We start from the raw sequence: 18,774 nt of genomic DNA, 5'->3' as shown, positions 1-18,774 counted from the left end.
CCAAAAAGCCAAGCTTCTTGACAGACCAGAAGAGAAAGAAATCACTCTTGTGAGACTTTACACCTAGCGATTTCAAAGGCAGAGGGGGTTATCCAAATACCTCTATTGATCCTGCTGCAAGAGTAGAATCTCTTTAATACCTTGCTGCCTGGCCCAGCTACAGTATATTGGAACATCCATATTACTTTATGAGCAGCCACATTCAAAGCAGCAGCAAGACTGTACAGGATTAGCACTGGTATTTGGCTCTCGAGAGAGCCATGCTTTATGCTGCATCCCATGTGGCACCCCAGCAGAGAACCTGTGTCTAGCTGTTGGAGCCCAGAACCACCTCTGATCTTCTCTAGCAATGGAGTTAGAGGAGGGGTGCAACACAGACTGAAAGGGGCAGTTGCATCAGATGTTGATTTTCCAAGACCTGGGTGTGTTCAAGAGGATAAAGCTCAGATATGTTGGGTTGTCTTGGTGGTGGTTATTTTTGGTTGGGGGGTGGGTGTGGGGAAGTGGGGAAAGTGGGTTTCTTGTTTATTCATTGTTGGTTGGGGGGGGAAATCTTGGATTTCTAAATTTTATTTTATTTTTAAGAGAAACAACAATAGCAAGAACTGCTTGGTTTTTTAAGCAGGGGCATAGATCTCTTCAGCTTGGGATGGCTTGAATATTGTTGAGCGCCTCAGTGAGTCTACACTTCCCATGAGGGTTACACTTAGATAGCGACTTATCTTAAGTAAAGAGCTGTAATATCTTTTGGGACAAAATGTCTGCACTTCAGGAAAAGTTTGACCTCACAGAAATTGATCTCAGCAGTGCATTTCTGAACAGGTAAGATTAACAAGGAAAAAACTGACTTAAACCAGTTATCAGATAGTTCATTAACATCATTATTCTGTTTTTCTTTCGGGTAGCATGGAAATATGTGGGGTCCTATGGTATTCCACAGAGAACAAAAACAGGAGTTGAGCCAGCTGATGAACAGACTTTTACTTATCTTCTTTCAGGAGTGTATCTTATTTAGAACTATAATCCCTCTTTTGCGATGGAGGTGCCCTGTTTCTAACTAAAAATCAGTAGAGGTGGCAACACATTAAATTCTGATCCCAGAGCTAAACTATGGCCTGATTCACCTGAGAAAACTAAAAAAAGGGATGATTTTCAAGTTTCGTATTTGGAGATGCTTTGCACCAGGTAATAAGCTAAACCTAAGTAACCTGCAACTCTGAACAAGCTAAAGTCATTGCAAACCATGGGGTGAGCTGTCAGCGCTGCTAACAGATGGACACCTTTGGGAGACACTGGGGGTGTCTGGTCCTGCAGTTCTTTTCAAAGCCAGATCTGTACTGGAATAAGTATGATTCACACTTTTTCAAAGACACAGCAGTGCTGAAAGCGTGGAGATTTTTCAAAAGGATCGTGCCTCCAGGAACCATCACTCTTCTCTATTGCCCTCATCCACACTGCCCTAAAGGAAGCACTGTTTGGCATTTAGACAGTAAAAATTCTCATATGTTCACAATTTTATTTCATTCAATGCCCTGTTCTCAGCACCGGATGAAATGCCTGGATAAAATACCTTCAGTAAGCAAACAACACCAAGCAGCCTCTCTTGCTCTTTCCCCTCTGAACCGCTACCCCAAAGGCTATTTTTGCACATTTTGAACTCTGAAAATACACCTATTGCTTCATTCTGAGAATGCCTAGGTTTAGGAAACACAGGATTATTTTTTTTCCCGTAGTGACAAAAAAAAAAAAATCACTATGTTTATATTTAAATCACACAAGTACTATAACATTGATTTATAATTTTGCTGATCCTAAAAGAAGTAACAAATACTTTGTTTAATATCATTGTGTGAAAACAGTGGGCAAACAGCCTTTCAAGTGCAGTAGTACATTTTTAATGGGTAGTATCAAAACTTGGTTTTCATCATGAAATTACTGATCTTCCCCCATGAATTTCCAGGATCCCCACTTAAACACAACGTTGTAGCTAACAAATGTTCAAGGCCGGGACCCTGACATACTTAATTACACTTTAATTTCACATATAGTGATTCCATGATGCCACCATATTTCAGCATGCACGCGATTAGAAATCTAGTCCTACAATCCAGTTCAGCCCAAGCCAGTAAACATCATAATTAGCCATTTCAGTACAAAATACACCTTTCAATAACAAATTTAAAAAGAGGGGATTTTTAAAACTTTCTGAGCTATTTTAACCATCAGAAGCATAGTTCAAGCCACAGCTAGATGGATGGACAGAAATTTTTTTTTTTTTTCCTAAGAACACAGAAGAGGCTGTGTAGCTGTAATTCTGTCATACTTCGTGCCATGCTTCACTTGCGCAAGCCATTGACTGTGTATGCCAGGCTGTGTACTGTCCTAGTGCCTTCAACGAGTATTTTAGTAAGTAATTAGGCATAAATTGACCTTTTAGCAGAGACTGGGTTTACTGCTGTTGGCATCACTTTTACATTTGAAAGTGTCATGCTTCTTTCCCTGTTCCACTTTAGAGTGGCATCTTTCTATTTAAAACAACGTATTATCTCTTGAGCATTTAAAATCTTAATTCATAGATTTTCAACACTTCCTACAACTCTGGTTTGTTTGGGTTTTGTTGGGGTTTGTGTTGGGTGTTTTTTTCCCTACTGTTTGTATTTCACACATAGAAACCCAAACTGTGAAGAGAACCATTTATGACAGATACTATGTGAACACAGAAGAGAAGAACTGCAAGTTCTCAAGAGCAGAGACTGTCTAAATAGGCAAAACCAAAGGCAATAACTTTCTAAAGGTCACATGGCAGACCAACAACAGAGATGTAACACCAAGTCCTCTGTTTCCTAGTCCAAAATTCATCTACTAAACAAAGGGAAATGTTTTTTTAGTTAAGAAAATCCAAGCAAAACTCATATTGCTGCAACAGAAGGGAACAATATTTCCTCCTTAGCGGCACAGTTACAGAAAAAGTATCTGATGGCTCCAAGTTGCTAACAGGGGTAGGTGACAGACTGAGAATGAAGTATTAAAGCTGTCTAAGGTTAGAACACCACACTGCAGAGAACCCACAGTGGGCTTTGAAAAAAATGGCACATTACTCAAAGGTGTCACTCAGCTCATTCAAATTCAATGGCTATTTGCGGTCCAGTGATTGCATGAGCATACAATTCCAATACTGCATCTCCACAGGATGTAAAACAATGCAGTATAAGAGAATAATATCTTACTACAGTCTTCGTATGAAGCGAGTGAAAGCAAGTTTTGTGGCAGAAGCTTTACCAGGGGCTCAAACTTAGTACATCAATGCTTATCACGATTCTCTTCTTGATTAAGTAGTTGTCCACATCCCCAGAAGACCTTATTGTGCACTGTATTCCCTTTACAACAGTAGCATATTTTTAAACCATTTCTTAACATGGTGACTTCAATTTTTTTTATGATTATTTAAAAAATTTAAAAACCAATCTGCTGGTCAAAAGATAGATGCAACTAATTTTGTAGAACTGATACCACAACTTAAATACTTTCAGTAGTCTAAAACTATATCTAGTTTTACAGACTGAAATACACATATCTTCAGCAATATTGACACTATGGCTTTAGTGAAGAGAGTTGTCTGTTAAAAGCTGTCATGTTACATGCAAAGAAATACATAAGATAACCCTAATGTTACAAAGCCTACTGCTCAAAGGTTATGAGATGTCAGGATGGGGGTTTTCCTGTGCAACCTTAAAACAAAGCTGACTTCCCCTGTGACATAGGCTTTGTGTGATCCCATCTCTTTCATGTTTTTTGTATTTAAACCACAAAAGCATGGTGTCAATATGATACTACCTTGTATTCTTCCCTTTAAGATATACGCTTTGTATTACTGGCACCCAGAACCTGGGCAAAGAATTACTATTTTTTTTCCTGGATTTTGCCATGGTACTGATAACCTAGAGAAGATTAATCTGAAAGAGGGATCTGAGATAGGCATTTATCATCCTGTCTGGAGCTGTATGCTTCTTGTACTAGCTACAATCAACAGCTATTAGCAGGGTTCTGAAAACATTAAAAAAAAATCCATGCTTCAAGTGAGCAACCAGAGGATTGAAAAGCAAATCAAGAGTGACCAATCTGTTAGAGCTCTGGGAGCCTGTGAATCAGTACTGAAAACCTTTGCATTAAGGACTTGTGAGTGTGAAGGCTTAATAGAGTCTTTGCCCAAGAAATATGCAAAGTAGCCTAAAATACAAGTTCAGTAGCAAGGCCAAATCAAGGGAAGAACTAAGATCACCTGATCCTTATAGTAGGACCCAAAGAGCATGCTCTGGCTCACATACTGGGTTCATTCTTCCAAGGTAAAGTTCTTCACAGGTGGATATTGCAACATTTCAGTGGGATGAAATAACCGATAGAGCGTATTTTCTAAGGGCCTGATGACCATGGCAAACTTCATCTTTCATGGTACACATCACACTTTTTTATAAAGATCAGTAGATAGTGATAGGTGGGTTATCAAAAATGAATGCAAACACATTCTTAGTGAACACCTGCGACTTTGTTCACACAAAAGAACTCCAAACAGCAAAAAACAGTTCCTCAGTGTAACATTCAAATGCATTAACCTCCCTCTTCTTGTTGAGCCATCCTGCTTTAATCACTGCACTCCTCTAAGTGTCAGCAAACAAAGCACACAATTATTCCACTTTCCTTATTCACCTTCAGAACACAGTCCATCCCAAGCATTGAATCAATCAAGTTTTCTATTGAGAAAAACAAAAGAATCCCCTCCCCTTCTACAAAATTCAAGTCTCTATTAGAAGGTGCAAAGGTACTTGAGTTTCCAGTGGAAAAAACTTTAAAAAGTTTTTCTTCAGTGAAAGAAAAATTAAGATTTCCTCAGGAATGAGTGGAACATTGCCACTGAAATTTCCTGAGTCAAGGTTTTCCTGAATGACACTTGAAGATGTCCCTTAGAGACTGACATTGGGTAGATATCCAAGCCAAATAGTTAAAAGTTTCTCAAACTAATATATAAATGGAAGACTAAAGAGAATCTTGCCATAGAAAATATCAAGTAGCATTGAGTTCAGATGGCCATCTGAACTCAAATAAGAAATGCTTTTTAATATAGAATTGCAATTCAAAACAAACATTAGCTTACCTGACCAGAAAGCGATGCAGCCCAACGTCAAAGCTTCTGTAAGAAAAAAGATTCACCATAGTTTAATTATAAAAAACCCACTGCTCTCTTGGGTATTGTATTTCAAAACAATCAGTAATACTAAAGACAAATATAAGATTACTGAATTGATAAAAAACAGAAGCGTAATATACAATCTCCTTTCTGTAATGACACATGAAATTTAAGATAATCATCATACAGAAAGATTTAGATTCATATTAAAAAGCTTACAAATTCCTTGTTTGAGTATCTCTTCAATAAAGCAGTAACATTCAGAGTAGTGTAACCCACATAAAGGATAAATTGCGTATATTCTATTACTGGAAATAATTTTTTAAGCATCCTGATGATCAGAGAGTCTACATGTTTCCTGCCATATAGGCAGGTAGATCCTCTATACAAAACTACTGTGGAAGCCTTTCTTTACCCTTTTCTGCTCTGGACTGCACTAAAATGCAAGAGATTGCTGTGAATTCTCTCCGTGATACAGATTAATCAAAGAACCTCCTTATGTCTCCTTCAGATACACAGAACATACCGAGAAGTGGGCCTTACAAGTGTGTTCCACAGATCTGGTGAGGAAAATAACTTTGAGGACTTTTGATAATAAGTACAAGTTAGATCTCACTAGAATACAAGAACCATGCCTGAAAACTTCAGCACCAACAACATACATTGGCAATTACTGACAGTGTTTCTTTCCCTGTTCTGTTTCCTCCCTGCCTCAGCCAGCAGGAGAATCAAGCTCATGAGCAATGTACTAGCAAATCCTTGACACTACAGGAAGGTATCTGCTGATTTGAGATATTTATCTAGTATCTGCCATATGTGCTGGTTTTATGGGACTATCAATCAATATAATCCCAGATTAACAGCATGCATAACAGCACAATTGGAAAATGCAAATGCGCTCTTTCTAGTGCTGGACTTCCCCTGGAACAGGCTTACATTCTGTACACAGAAAACATTTTGGCATATACTAAGCTCTTGAGCATCCTGTTCCAAAAACCTAATTGGTCATTTGAGTACAACATGGTTTAATTTTAACAGTATCGCTTGCAGTGTGGTGCCTTCTACCTGAAACAGCAAGAGAAGTCATCAGCTAGTTAATGGCATCCTGGTAACAGCAGATTGATAATGAGCTACAGAAATTCTAGGAGTTACCAGGGAGGGAAAGTCCACACCAGTTCAGCAGGGTGGAGAGGAGGGAAGCGAATTTCTCACTCAAGAGCTGCCTCTCAACAGAAAAAAAATATTCTTCCAAAAACATGCACATGGTCATAATTAAACCTATATTCTCACATTTCTTTCCTAAAATCATTCCCCATTTTACATTATTGTTATATTATTGTGTAATTATTCTGCATGAAGTGTATCCAGTTATCTTTCTGCATTCCTCCTATCTGGATGCACACTGTAATTTGGCCCTCCCCCTTCACTAAAATATTCTGTGTTGTGCAGGCAACATTCTATATCAGAGCTGGCCACAGTCCATATTATAGCTCTAAAAAAAAAAAAAACTTTTCTTCCTAGGACCAAGCAGTTCAGTATGTTTGTGCAGGGATGGGGAGAAGAGGAAACTTGTACGGTTCCAGGAAACCACTGTATGCTAAACAGCCATCATCACCCAGCTTATCTTCTCAGGTTCTCCCAGCTACCCACTGATGGCAAAGACCAAACCTACTCTAGCCTCTGCTGGGACACAACATCTGAGCTTCTTGTGGACAGGGATGGGGAGCGTAAAAACAGCACCACTTTTGGCACTGAACCAAAAGCCAAAGGACTTAGGGTACAACAGGCACAGAAACTGAATGGTCCTGTTAACTTGAGATGATCAGAGCCAAAGGAGGCTAGGGTGGACAAAGCTGAGGCAGAGGGAGTTCAAACAGGAAGGGAGAATGAGACACTTTGCTGTGAACTTACATGCCATTCTTTCCTCTCATTTTTCACTCTTTTGAAAACAGAATGCAATTGTTAGCAAAAAAATATTTGTAACTATTTCATATAGGCTATAACTATTAAAATATTTCCACAAAATCTTCAGTAAATATTGAAAAAATGAACACGCATAGAACCAATTTATTAGACTAAATGAAAAGGAGGAAAGAAGATCAGAGCCTCACTAGGTATAACTCAGCACAGACAGACCAGCCCCATTATTCCTCAATTTGATGCTGTACTGATACATTTCAACTGACTGCCCAAGATCTTGAATTCTCAGCAGTGTAAGCAGTCATTTAAAGATGTAACTACACTATGTCCAACAGAATTATGAGAATATACAGAAGCATCAGTGTGCACTGAGATCCTAAAGACACCTCAGTATCATTGATTAGTTCCAAAAGCAAGAACAACAAGGCCAAACAATTTCAAACTCTAAATGGGAGAAATAGTTGCATTACTTAAGGCTATAGATATTGGGTACACACATTTTTAAGCACCTAGGATAATGATTAGGGACATTGTACAAGGCAAAAATACTGAAATACTGATTCTGGGAGGCTGGTTTTCACAAAACACTACCACAGACACTTTCAACTATTCCGCTTGTTCACATTTAAATACGCACTGTGTTCAAGTCTACAAGTGAAGTGAAAATACAGTGCAGTAGCAATGAAAACAGATCCGATAGATGTAACTAATCCCTTCCTTCTCAGATGGAAAAAGATAACAAGGGATAAAAAGGGTCTGTATAGCAGTGTTCAGACTGCAACTTGGTGTGGGATGAGCAACTACATTACATGAAAAAAGCGAACAAGTAATCACACTGCACTTATATTAAAAATTTCATAGTGATCCCTTCAACATCACAGGAATCTACCTCTCAGGCATGACAGGGTGCCCCCCATTATTAATTCAGAATTACATCTGCCATATGCACATGGACATGATTATCTACTGCCTATAAAGTACACCCATATTTATTTGATATTGCAACATAATTTATAATCAACTTCACACAGCTTATTCAATCTTGAGCTGTTCTGCAAAATAGAGAATTTACCTGGTAGCCCTTGCAATTCAGGGTGCCTTGGTTACATAAGTTTCACAAATGCTTTTTTAAACCCTGTAACGAGCACCATTTTCTGAAAGCAAGGTTATTTTAGATTTTAATTAAAACAAGGGAAAGGATATCCCCTGCAATATGAGTAAAAATTGATTTGCCAGTTAAATTTTCTATACTGCTCAGATGTCAGAAGCAACATATTACTTTAATTTTTTTGAGAAATAATGGGTAAAATCTAGTTTAATAGTAATAGTTTTCAAACAGGGAAAAATCTTGACTAGCTAGTGGAACAATAAAGGGGAGGTATTTAATCTCTGTTTCATAACAGTGTTACTCATTGCAGACAATTTGATAGCTATTTTCTTTATAAAAATGTCTCTAGTTCAGTTCCTCTAAAGGGCATCAGTTTTGAATCTGTTCTCTATGCAACTTTAACACTTTTGTTAAACACCATTCTAGTTCTAGTTTCTGATGCATTTTGATGAAAGATTATACATAGAATTCTTTCTAATCAAATTAATCTTTTCCCAGTATGTTAACTAGAAATCAGTGACCAACAACATACATACACTAAACCAACAAGGCCCCTTTCCAAAATGCAATCTTTAAAATCTCTGCCTGTCAGCATACATCTCTCTCCTCAAGGTACATTTGGCACTATCCCACATTTCACTTTAGCAAACAATACAATAACTGTAATTAGAGCTCTTCAAATCAGCGAGACTAGTTGTCACTTATGTTGGTGTTGAAATCTAACAAGTGAGTTGTTTATTACAGCTTCAGTACTCTGTACCCTGTGGGTATTCACCATCTCTTAAAAGAAGCATTGTAGTTGCTGCAATGTTTCAACAACGGTTCTCAGCCCTTCCTTTCACAAATGTGGCCAAACTGGGCATTAGAAAGTCTAACTCAATCACATATCCTCAGAGAAGCCCATCCTACTTAGCCATAGGACAGTGTTTGCAAGACCAGCACTTCCATTAGCAGTCTTTGCAAATAAATCTGGCATTTTGCCAGTGAGCTGCTGACTAAGAGTCTCTCCACACAGCACATTTTGCACTGGAGACTTGAGAGGTCATTGAATAACACCTTTCACCAACAAAATGCTCTTAAATTACTTCACTGTAAGATACTGCTTCTTTCACAAGCAGTATCTTACAGCAGGGATGCCCAAAAGACTGTGTAAAGAGAGAACCCCACCATTTAGCAGTTCTAAACTACTTTTCCTGATCCTCCTACTTCTGCTCATCTTTCTTCCAGCGCTGCCTGTGGCAACCTCCCCAGCTGGCAATCCCTCAAAAATGAAAGCTTCTAAATTACAAATAATTACAAGTGTGCAATATAAATCTGAAACATGTTTTAGAGTCTTGTCTGAGGAATAAGATTAGTACTGGGAAAGCAGATACAAAACCTGCATATAGGCTTTGTTAAATTCTATTATTTAATGTCTCAATGAACTATAAAACTTTGCTAGATCAAATCCCCTCGAGGTGGTATGCCTACCAACTAAAATAAGTATTTTTCAAGTAGTGACTGCTACCAAACGATTCATCATCATTAAAGATCTGGAAAAGCCAATTCATATTTTTAAAAGACATTTTTACCTGTCTATAGCTTGCACAGACTCAAACATACTGTTTTCTGCAAGTTTACTTGAAACCTACACCTTCATAGCAAAACTTCTCTCTTCAGTGACAATCAGCACATCTCTTCCTAAATAATATAGCTGCCACCATGCAAGGATACACTATTTAGAAAGCAGATACATAACTTAAAATAGAAAAAAAAAAACAAATTATCACAAGATATCTTACAGTAGAGATAAATATAGCATGCAAATTCAAAATATTCAGCTAAAAAGCCCAGACTGTTTAGTGTTGTTAGTTTTTCAAATGAAGATGGGAAGATAAATGATGACACAGATAATCCAGAAAAACGAGATGCAATCCAATACAAGCTGTTTGAGTTTATCTGTTACCCAAACTATGGAAGATACTTTCAGACATTGAGACTTGAAAGTCACATTGTAACATTTTCTGGAGACTCTTTTGCCACATACAAGTATGTTCTTGGAGCTCTCATTTTCACCCAGCCTTTCAATTAGTGCAAGAGTTGGTGAATTCCACCCACATAAGGATTTTACAGTCTGCCCACTGACATGGTACTGGAATCTGGAAAAAATACATATATGCAGCTCTTCTGGCATTCCTTCAGGATAAACAATAACAAATCCTATCATTTCCTATTTAAAAACAAAACAGTTCTTACTGTGCAACATACAGTGAAACAATCCCTGGGTCAACTGAATTATAAAATTCCTCTTTAATTGAATTCAACATTCTTTTAAACATCAAGATCTTAAGAATCTGCTTAGGCCTAGATCTCAAGCTTCTATGGACTGCCTTTTGTTTGCGAGCTTTGATTTTAACCATCCGCAATGCAGAAAACTAGTAGTAGCAGCTTTCTTTTGTCTTAATTTAAAAATGCAACTAAGAGTAAAAAGGAAAATCAATGTTATTTGAAAGAAAAAATATGAAGACTGTCAAATGCTTTTATATCATGTCTTTGACAAGCAATTTCTTGTTACAGTAATAATAAGCAAGACTTGTATATACATGAAGATATCTTTATCATATTCTCTGACACTTGCTTAAGGACATACCAGAATTTTAACACTTCACATTTAGATAAAACACTTTGCACTTCTGTTTCTTCCTGGCATGATTCAGCAGTACCAAGTTGCCTTTTGGACTCCTCCATTATTAGAATAACCAAAGCTGCCACTGCATTAAGCCTGCGCCAGACACCTCCAGCCAGAGCTCCTGCTCAGTGCTGTACAGCTCTTCAGCACCAATACGGCCAGTGCATAAACATTCACCTTACCCCACAAAAGAGTACTTCGTAAATATGTGATTACTTTAAGGTTGAAGAGAGCAAACCCTAAGCATTTTACTTGCAAAGCATTTCCTGCATAGCACCACGAAAAGTTAGGGCTTTCCGTTCCTATAAGAATGGTGGGAATCCATGATCAAACCCTGACCCAGCCAAAATCAGCAGCAAAACCCTCACCGATTTTGACAGAAGTACCTGGACTGACTCTGGACAGCCTGTATAATGCAGGATACAGTCCAACTTTGGTACACATTTTGTTAGGGATACCTTCACCTCTGAGTAGAAAATATCACTAAGAGTCCCAAACCTTCTTCTGCGGATTATCAGTTATTAGCTGGGAGCTCAGGCTGAAGACCTGCATAGCAAAAATAATCTACAGGATGATGGCTGCAAGGAGAAAGTTCTTTTGTGGACCACATAATAAGACTTCACAAAGTGGTAGTGGCCTCCAGCCTAACGAATTGGATCCATGATCTAATATGTTTTGTTGTTTCATTTCTATTTCAACACACAACTTGTATTATATGAGAAAGCCTGGGGAAAGTTTTAATGATTCTAGGCAGTGACTTCCCCCCACCCCTGCAATCTCCTGGAAAGAGAGACAAGCAGAACTTTAAGGAAACATCAGTCATTGCCAGTGTTGATGTAAGATTACATACAGGTCTGCCTGCTTAGGAGGCTTTAAGACAAGAAATTAGTTCTGTTTCTCACATCTCCCTACGTTGGATCTTGGTGATATGGTTCAGCAGAATGCTTTCTTTAAAAGAACAAATCTCATTTATATTCTGTTAATCTCTGCTAGAACTCCTCAGAAGAAATATTACTTTAATTTTGTACCTTCCCTGGTTCTTCAAAAGCCTGTGGTGAGTGGATGAAACCTAATGCCCATTAGTGGCAAACTGCCATAGGGTAAATTCTCCTTCGGTTTTCCTCGAGTAAGACTCTTGCAATGCAGCGTGACTGTCCAATCACTATGAGATCCCTATCCTTACTGCAAACAGAGCAGTGAAGTTTATTAATAGCCATTACTCATTTTCTACAGTGATTATGAGCAGGCAGAGTGCTGTTTGCCAAATGCGAGCAGCAGCGATAGTTTGTATCTGTGCAGACCTCATGTCGAATACTGTGACGAATGGGCTTCATGGGTGATCAGCAGTAGGTGGGCTTAGCTTGTTTGTTATAAAAGCCTGGCAATTTCAGATTACAGTAACAAAGTAGTCACCACACAAATTTCCAGTAATTATGCAATTTAGACCCAAGAAGGATTAGGGTGCTTTATTACTGCTTCTTTTTACACTCCAAAGAGACAAATAATAGATTTTTTTTTCCTCTACTGAAGAGATTTAAGGAGTCTTTTAAAGCTTTAATGTAACCAGCAAATTGAGCTGTACAGCAGATAAGAACTGTAGCATGCACTAATCTGGCTGACGTCAAAAGCAGTTAAATCTTTTGTCTCTATCAGCGAAAGAATGACTAACCAGTCCAGAACTAAAGCATCTTTCATATATTCAGGTGACACACTAGCTAAAAACAATGTGTCACAGATCAATGCCCGGCTTTAAGCATCATAACAGTTAATGGAAAAATACAACAAGTCAGGCAAAGTGTCATTTTTCAACTCAGAAACAAGTTATTCCACTACTGAAAAATGTGCACTAATTCTGCAATTAAATGACAACTTTTGGGCAAACAGCTTAAGCATTCTGACACTGGCAAGCAGGTGTAATGTTTAAAGGTTGTGTATAACACCTTTCTAAGGAGTGCTCTCCTCTTCAAAAGACCACCCTGAGTCCAGCTGTTACTCTGCACAGCAGCTGTGTACTTCATACGGGAGCATGCTTAAAAGTACCATAGAGGTTGTGGAAGGACATACAGTGAGACCTGGAACACGAGGCCATTTCAACACTGCAGGTGCAATTCTATTTAATTCAACTATCCTTTAAAATAATAATTTTTCATATTTAAGAGATCTTGTCTAAAAATATAGGGTGAGGAAAATGCACCTTTTGATTTTTAGATAGAAATGTTGCATGATTAACATACAGTGAGATGCCAGATCATTAGAAGACATTTTTGTTTTACCTGATACACTAAAACACACTGGACAACTTTTGCTTTGAAAATATCAAAGGCTGGAAATATACCAGAAGTGACACTCCTAATCTCCAGAGGAAAAGGAAATATGCATAAGTCTGTCCTTCCTTTTTTTGTCTGTCAGTTCCAGCTGCTGGCTAAGTCCCATCAGAGGCATAGAGTTGAGAGCTTTCAAGAACACAGCTGTCTAGAAGTAGAGGACAGACTCAAAACAAACCACCTCAAAATACCTGAACCTCTTGAAGCTGACTGCTAGGCCATTTATAGCACTTAAAATGAAATTCTCTGTAGCACAAGCAGGCTTGGCTCAGCATGCCTGCTCTAGTCCCCAGGCAGCATCCTCTCCCCATGCACAGAACCCCAGGGAAGGTCCTCCTGCAGCTTTGGGAAGCAACTGTTGCTGCCACTGTAACCCCTTCCACTCGACAGCAAGGTGGGCAGCAGGTCTGAGCCACAGATCCCGATGTGCCATTCAAATTTCTATCAGGCTCCAAGTGATTTGCGCTAAATCTCTTCACACTGCCACGGAGATGTGGAGTTCCTTTTCACTGCTCACCACTCCTCCTCTCATGCAAGTTTTTCAAGGATTTGTAACTTCAGTGACTCCTGAGGATACCTGCCATGGGAAGGAGTTTACCATCCATCATTTAGTATCCTTCCTTTCCCCTGTGTAATTACCTCCAAATGACGTATTGCACAACAGTGACTTGCCATGATTACTAGCATATAATCAGAGAACTAAAGTCAAAAGAATGAAATTTAGGGAGAAAATCTGCTCTCTCAAATTTCAGGCCATTCATCAACTTACCCAGAAACACCACAACAAAAGAGCATTATGATAGTCAAACAGAAAGCAAAAGCCTTCCACAAGAGTTTGTTAAGAATACAAGCCCCTAAGCTTGGAAAAGGCACTTTTTTTCTGAGCCCAGTGGCAGAGATGTTATCCTGACTACACATGGCTGTAGCACAGTTACAGTTAGACAATTATGTTAGAGTTAACTTGTGCCAGAGGTTGGCTATTTGGGAATTTAAGGAGGCAAGCTTCCCAAATCAAGCATCGATAGAAACACCATTTCTGACCTTATTTCAGTTTCCTTAGTGATATTTTATAACAAAGCCTTTCAGCAGCTTACTCATCTTGACACACGAAATAAGTTCACTCCCATAATGATTTATTCCAAGACAAAAAGCAGAAGCCCAAAGACAGGAAGTACATAGTAAACTGGGCCGAGACCATGAGAAGCATAGGTGAAAGTGGACTTAAATAATTACTTCCCCCCCCCCCCACAGGTCAGAAAATCCATTTTCCTTGTTTAAAAATATATTCCCATCCTCACCACAAACTAAGAATAAGCAATTAGATGTAAATACTATCAAGTGTTCAAACCAGAAGTAAGAGATGGTAAATTTTTGCTTGCTATTCATCATTCTAAAATTACTGCATGTGGTTACAGTGATCTCTTGTGGCTCACACTCACACATAGCATCAGTATCAGACTTGTCTCTTCCCAGAAAAGAATCTGAAAGGAAGGGAAAATACCCTGTACAGGCCTTTCTGACAGACATACACAAGAAACTGTTTCCAGAGGGGGGAAAGATTTCAAGAACAATGGTGAAGGTAGACAAAGTAGCAGGGTGAGGAAGAAAGAGATGCAGAGGAAATTACATTTTCATTTCTAGATCCATTTTCTATGGGATGGTTATAGCCGAGAACGATTAGCCTACAGCAAAATTCTGATCCATAATTTGGAGCAATTCACTGAGAGCTTGCATACAGAACGCTTTTCTAATACAAGGCAAGCAATGCTTTTGCAATAATGAGGCAGGTAAATCAGATTGAATTGCAGACAATTTCTTTCAAATAATAACCCAGACACCATTTCTGGATGTCACCAAAACGTATCTGGGATAAACTTAAATGTTTATATAAAAGTGTGTGTCTGTACAAGCAAAATATAGCCCTCCTAGTCCACCCATTAGCATGCAAGAAAGTGGGGGGGTTGACTTATGTCAGACTCCTGTCTTGTCAAGAATTGGGGTGTTAAATACAAGACAATCTGGAATTTACAGCATGGTAGTTGAAAGTAGCCAGACCTTTCCCTATCGTTGCATTATTTTATTTTATCTGGCAGCATTTCTTAAACTCCATTTTCTTTACTCTGGATGAAATTCCATTTCCTGTGAGGTTTACCTTTCAAATACTACTTCTTACTGCCCTCCTAAAGAACCTCTACCCCTGCTGAAGCTAACCTATATTAAACATGCATAAAGTTTTAGCACAATTTGTCCCCAACATACTTGTCTCCAAATTATTTTGGGAAAAGATACTTGGGAACATGCAAATTCTAAGGTGAAAAGGCAAAGGAAAGTTGTGCTTCTGCACATCTCAGTCTATGACCAGAGATAACTGGTTTCTTATGCCATGCTGTTCCCACAGCATGTCAAAACATATCTGATTAATGTGTCCAACATCTTTGCAGAAGAGCACTTGCCACTCAGTAACAGTATTGGAAACAAAAATGGAAGCATGATTTTTTCCATGAACAGCACCTGTGCTAGATGTCCTAATTTATGAACTGACAAGTTTTTTTGTGGAATACCTTGCCAAAGTCATTCACCAACATGTCAAAATTGATATAGCATTTAGTTATGTGCTATCTTTTATTTCTGTAGTTTCCACACCCTTACTCTTCCACTAGGATATTTTTCCATACTGAACCAATTTGCAAGTTTCAGCAGTAGCACAACTTTTTCCAGCTGCACTGCGGAATCTGCCCCCCACCTCAGAAGCTGTATGGTCAGCCTTGACCAACTCTTTAAAAGCGCTTACAGGTTTACAACATCACTGGTTGCTCTCACATGATTCATTACGTTGCTTTTAACCTTGGTAACAAAAACCAAGCTTTAATTCCTCATGACTTAAGACGAAGCAGACATTAAAAACTTTATGTGTCACTGAACTGCTGCCCTATCTGGAAATCAGGAGCTCAGAAACTGCTTTTCACAGCTATAATCAAGCTTCTGAATAGGAATTAATTTATCATACATTTATTAGCTATGCAGCTGCATATTTAGCAAGATAATGATATCCTGGTAAAATGAAACCACAGCAACACATTCAATACCTGTATTTGTCTTGAGACAGTAAACAAGACTGCTAATTTTTTGACTTGAGATTGTCTTGATTAAATAAAATGCAAATTAGGCAGAATCTACTATAGTGTTCATAACTCCTTTTTAATTAAAGCCTTTAATTTTTAAGTTTGAATGGCCAGAATTTAGTTTATTGTTTAGTACCAAAAAATAGGGAGGCAGCATACTGATTTGTTTTTCTAATACCCACTTTGCTTTTCAGCTCTAGAGAAATTTTAGACACACTGTGGTATCTTTCTTGCCTTCCTCACTGAAAGCTCTTCCACCTGCTGTATCACATAGTGAATTATGTCGGCATATACTGATTATAAGTGACACTGGTCTGGATGTATCAGATCAAAAGCTGTGTTATGCTCAAAGGACACCAGGTGGTGGAGGAAGACTCCTTAGTTGCACATTTGCATTCTTTTCATTGTGACATTCATGTTGTCTTTCTCTTCAAGGCTACCTTCTCTCCTTCAAAATCTGCACTGCTAATAGCTTTGAGGCCTAAAAATAGCAATACTGGGTCTTCCAAAACCCTGGTTAGCACAATACCCTGTTTCTGAGAGTACCCTAAAGTGGACACCAGCAAGAAGGGCAAGAGCAAGTCAAGGATACACAAACATTTTTACCGTGAGCAGCCTCCCTGATGTGAGCCAGCAGCTAAGAGCGGTGCACTCCATGTCATCTGGCTCATTCCACCCCACTCTATTTCCCAAACCGGCCCTCAGAGGCCTTTAATAAGCTTTACCAGGCTACCATTTTATGAAAACAGTCTCTCTCACTCTACCAGCTTAAAACTAGGCACTGTGTTACTAACATTTAAATTTAACCCACTCTAAAAAAGATTTTAGGAACATTCACTTAGAAGTCCACATATTCATAAACGACAAAAAAAGTATTTAGCACTTTAAGGAAACAAAAGTGTTGCTGTTCCTAAGGCTTCACAACACAAGCTATTTACTTTCACCATTTTTTGCTAGCCTTTATGCTAAACCCATCATTTCCGTACTTCATGTCCTGTTCAGACAGTCATACAGTTTAGAAACAAAGGCTATTCCCACTTCTAACGCTGACATTCCTATATAACATACCAAAGACTGGAAAGCCTCTGGGTAGTAGCCATTGAAGCATTTAACTGTAAAGGCATAAGGACAGAATCACCACCACCATCCCAGAAGAATCACCACCACCATCCCAGAAGAATCACCACCACCATCCCAGAAGAATCACCACCACCATCCCAGAAGAATCACCACCACCATCCCAGAAGAATCACCACCACCATCCCAGAAGAATCACCACCACCATCCCAGAAGAATCACCACCACCATCCCAGAAGAATCACCACCACCATCCCAGAAGAATCACCACCACCATCCCAGAAGAATCACCACCACCATCCCAGAAGAATCACCACCACCATCCCAGAAGAATCACCACCACCATCCCAGAAGAATCACCACCACCATCCCAGAAGAATCACCACCGAATGGTTTGGGTTGGAAGGGACCTTAAAGATCGAGTTCCAACCCCCCTGCCATGGGCAGAGACACCTCCTGCTAGACCAGGTTGCTCAAAGCCCCATCCAGCCTAGCCTTGAACACCTCCAGGGATGGGGCATCCACAACTTCTCTGGGCAACCTGTTCCAGTGCCTCACCACCCTCACAGTAAAGAATTTCTTCCTGATATCTAATAAAATCTCCCCTGGTTTAGTTTAAAACCATTCTCCCTCGTCCTATCACTACACTCCCTGATAAAGAGTCCCTCCCCACCTCTTCTGTAGGGCTCTTTAGGTACTGGAAGGCTGCTATAAGGTTTTCCTGGAGCCTTCTCTTCTCCAGGCTGAAGAGCCCCAACTCCCTCAGCCTGTCCTCATAGGAGAGGTGCTCCAGCCCTCTGATCATCCTTGTGGCCCTCCATTGGGCTCATTCCAGGGATTCAGAGGGCAAGCTACATGAGATTTCTTAGATAATAGAGAACAACTCATAATTCACTAGCAGTCATAAGAAATTCTACTATCCACACAGCTTTGAGAGCAAGGAATGAAGTCAGCTGTACATGAACTGACTTTTTCCAACCTTCAAAGCAAACAAATCCTATCTATCAGATAATTTTATTATTTCTGGCAGTGAATGTTTGATACATATATGAATGAAATACTTGGGCAAATAGTAATTATCAGCAGCTGACATTTTTTACTTCTGTGAAAACTTAATTTCTGCTTAGATACTAGATTCAATTTTCCTATGTGTTATGAATATTGTTTTCCAAATACCCTATATTTTTACTTTGATATACTACACATCGCTGCAGGAGCAGAGTACCTTGTCATGGTCTGTTACAAGTACCTGACACATCAGTGTCATTAGTATTTGTGCTGAAGTTCAGTTTCATTTGACACCTCGGGAGCAATACACAGATTCCCTGGAATAATAACCGGGAGAGGAGGCAAACACACTGCTGCTGTTTGCA

At 39.0% G+C, this 18,774-nt stretch overlaps 1 protein-coding gene across 1 annotated transcript in view; it reads right to left on the bottom strand.

The window, feature by feature from the left end:
• The window catches only part of HHAT (hedgehog acyltransferase), a 152,293-nt gene that overhangs the window by 112,434 nt on the left and 21,085 nt on the right, over positions 1-18,774 (bottom strand). The window contains exon 8 of the mRNA XM_074168775.1: positions 5,150-5,185. Coding sequence (XP_074024876.1) covers positions 5,150-5,185 — 36 coding nt within the window. The remainder of the gene's footprint in view (positions 1-5,149; positions 5,186-18,774) is intronic.

The sequence above is a fragment of the Numenius arquata genome, chromosome 2 (genome assembly GCF_964106895.1).
Source record: "Numenius arquata chromosome 2, bNumArq3.hap1.1, whole genome shotgun sequence".
NCBI classification, from domain to species: Eukaryota; Metazoa; Chordata; class Aves; order Charadriiformes; family Scolopacidae; genus Numenius; species Numenius arquata.
Note: the sequence above shows the minus strand (reverse complement) of the source record. Positions and strands in the feature narration are given on the sequence as shown.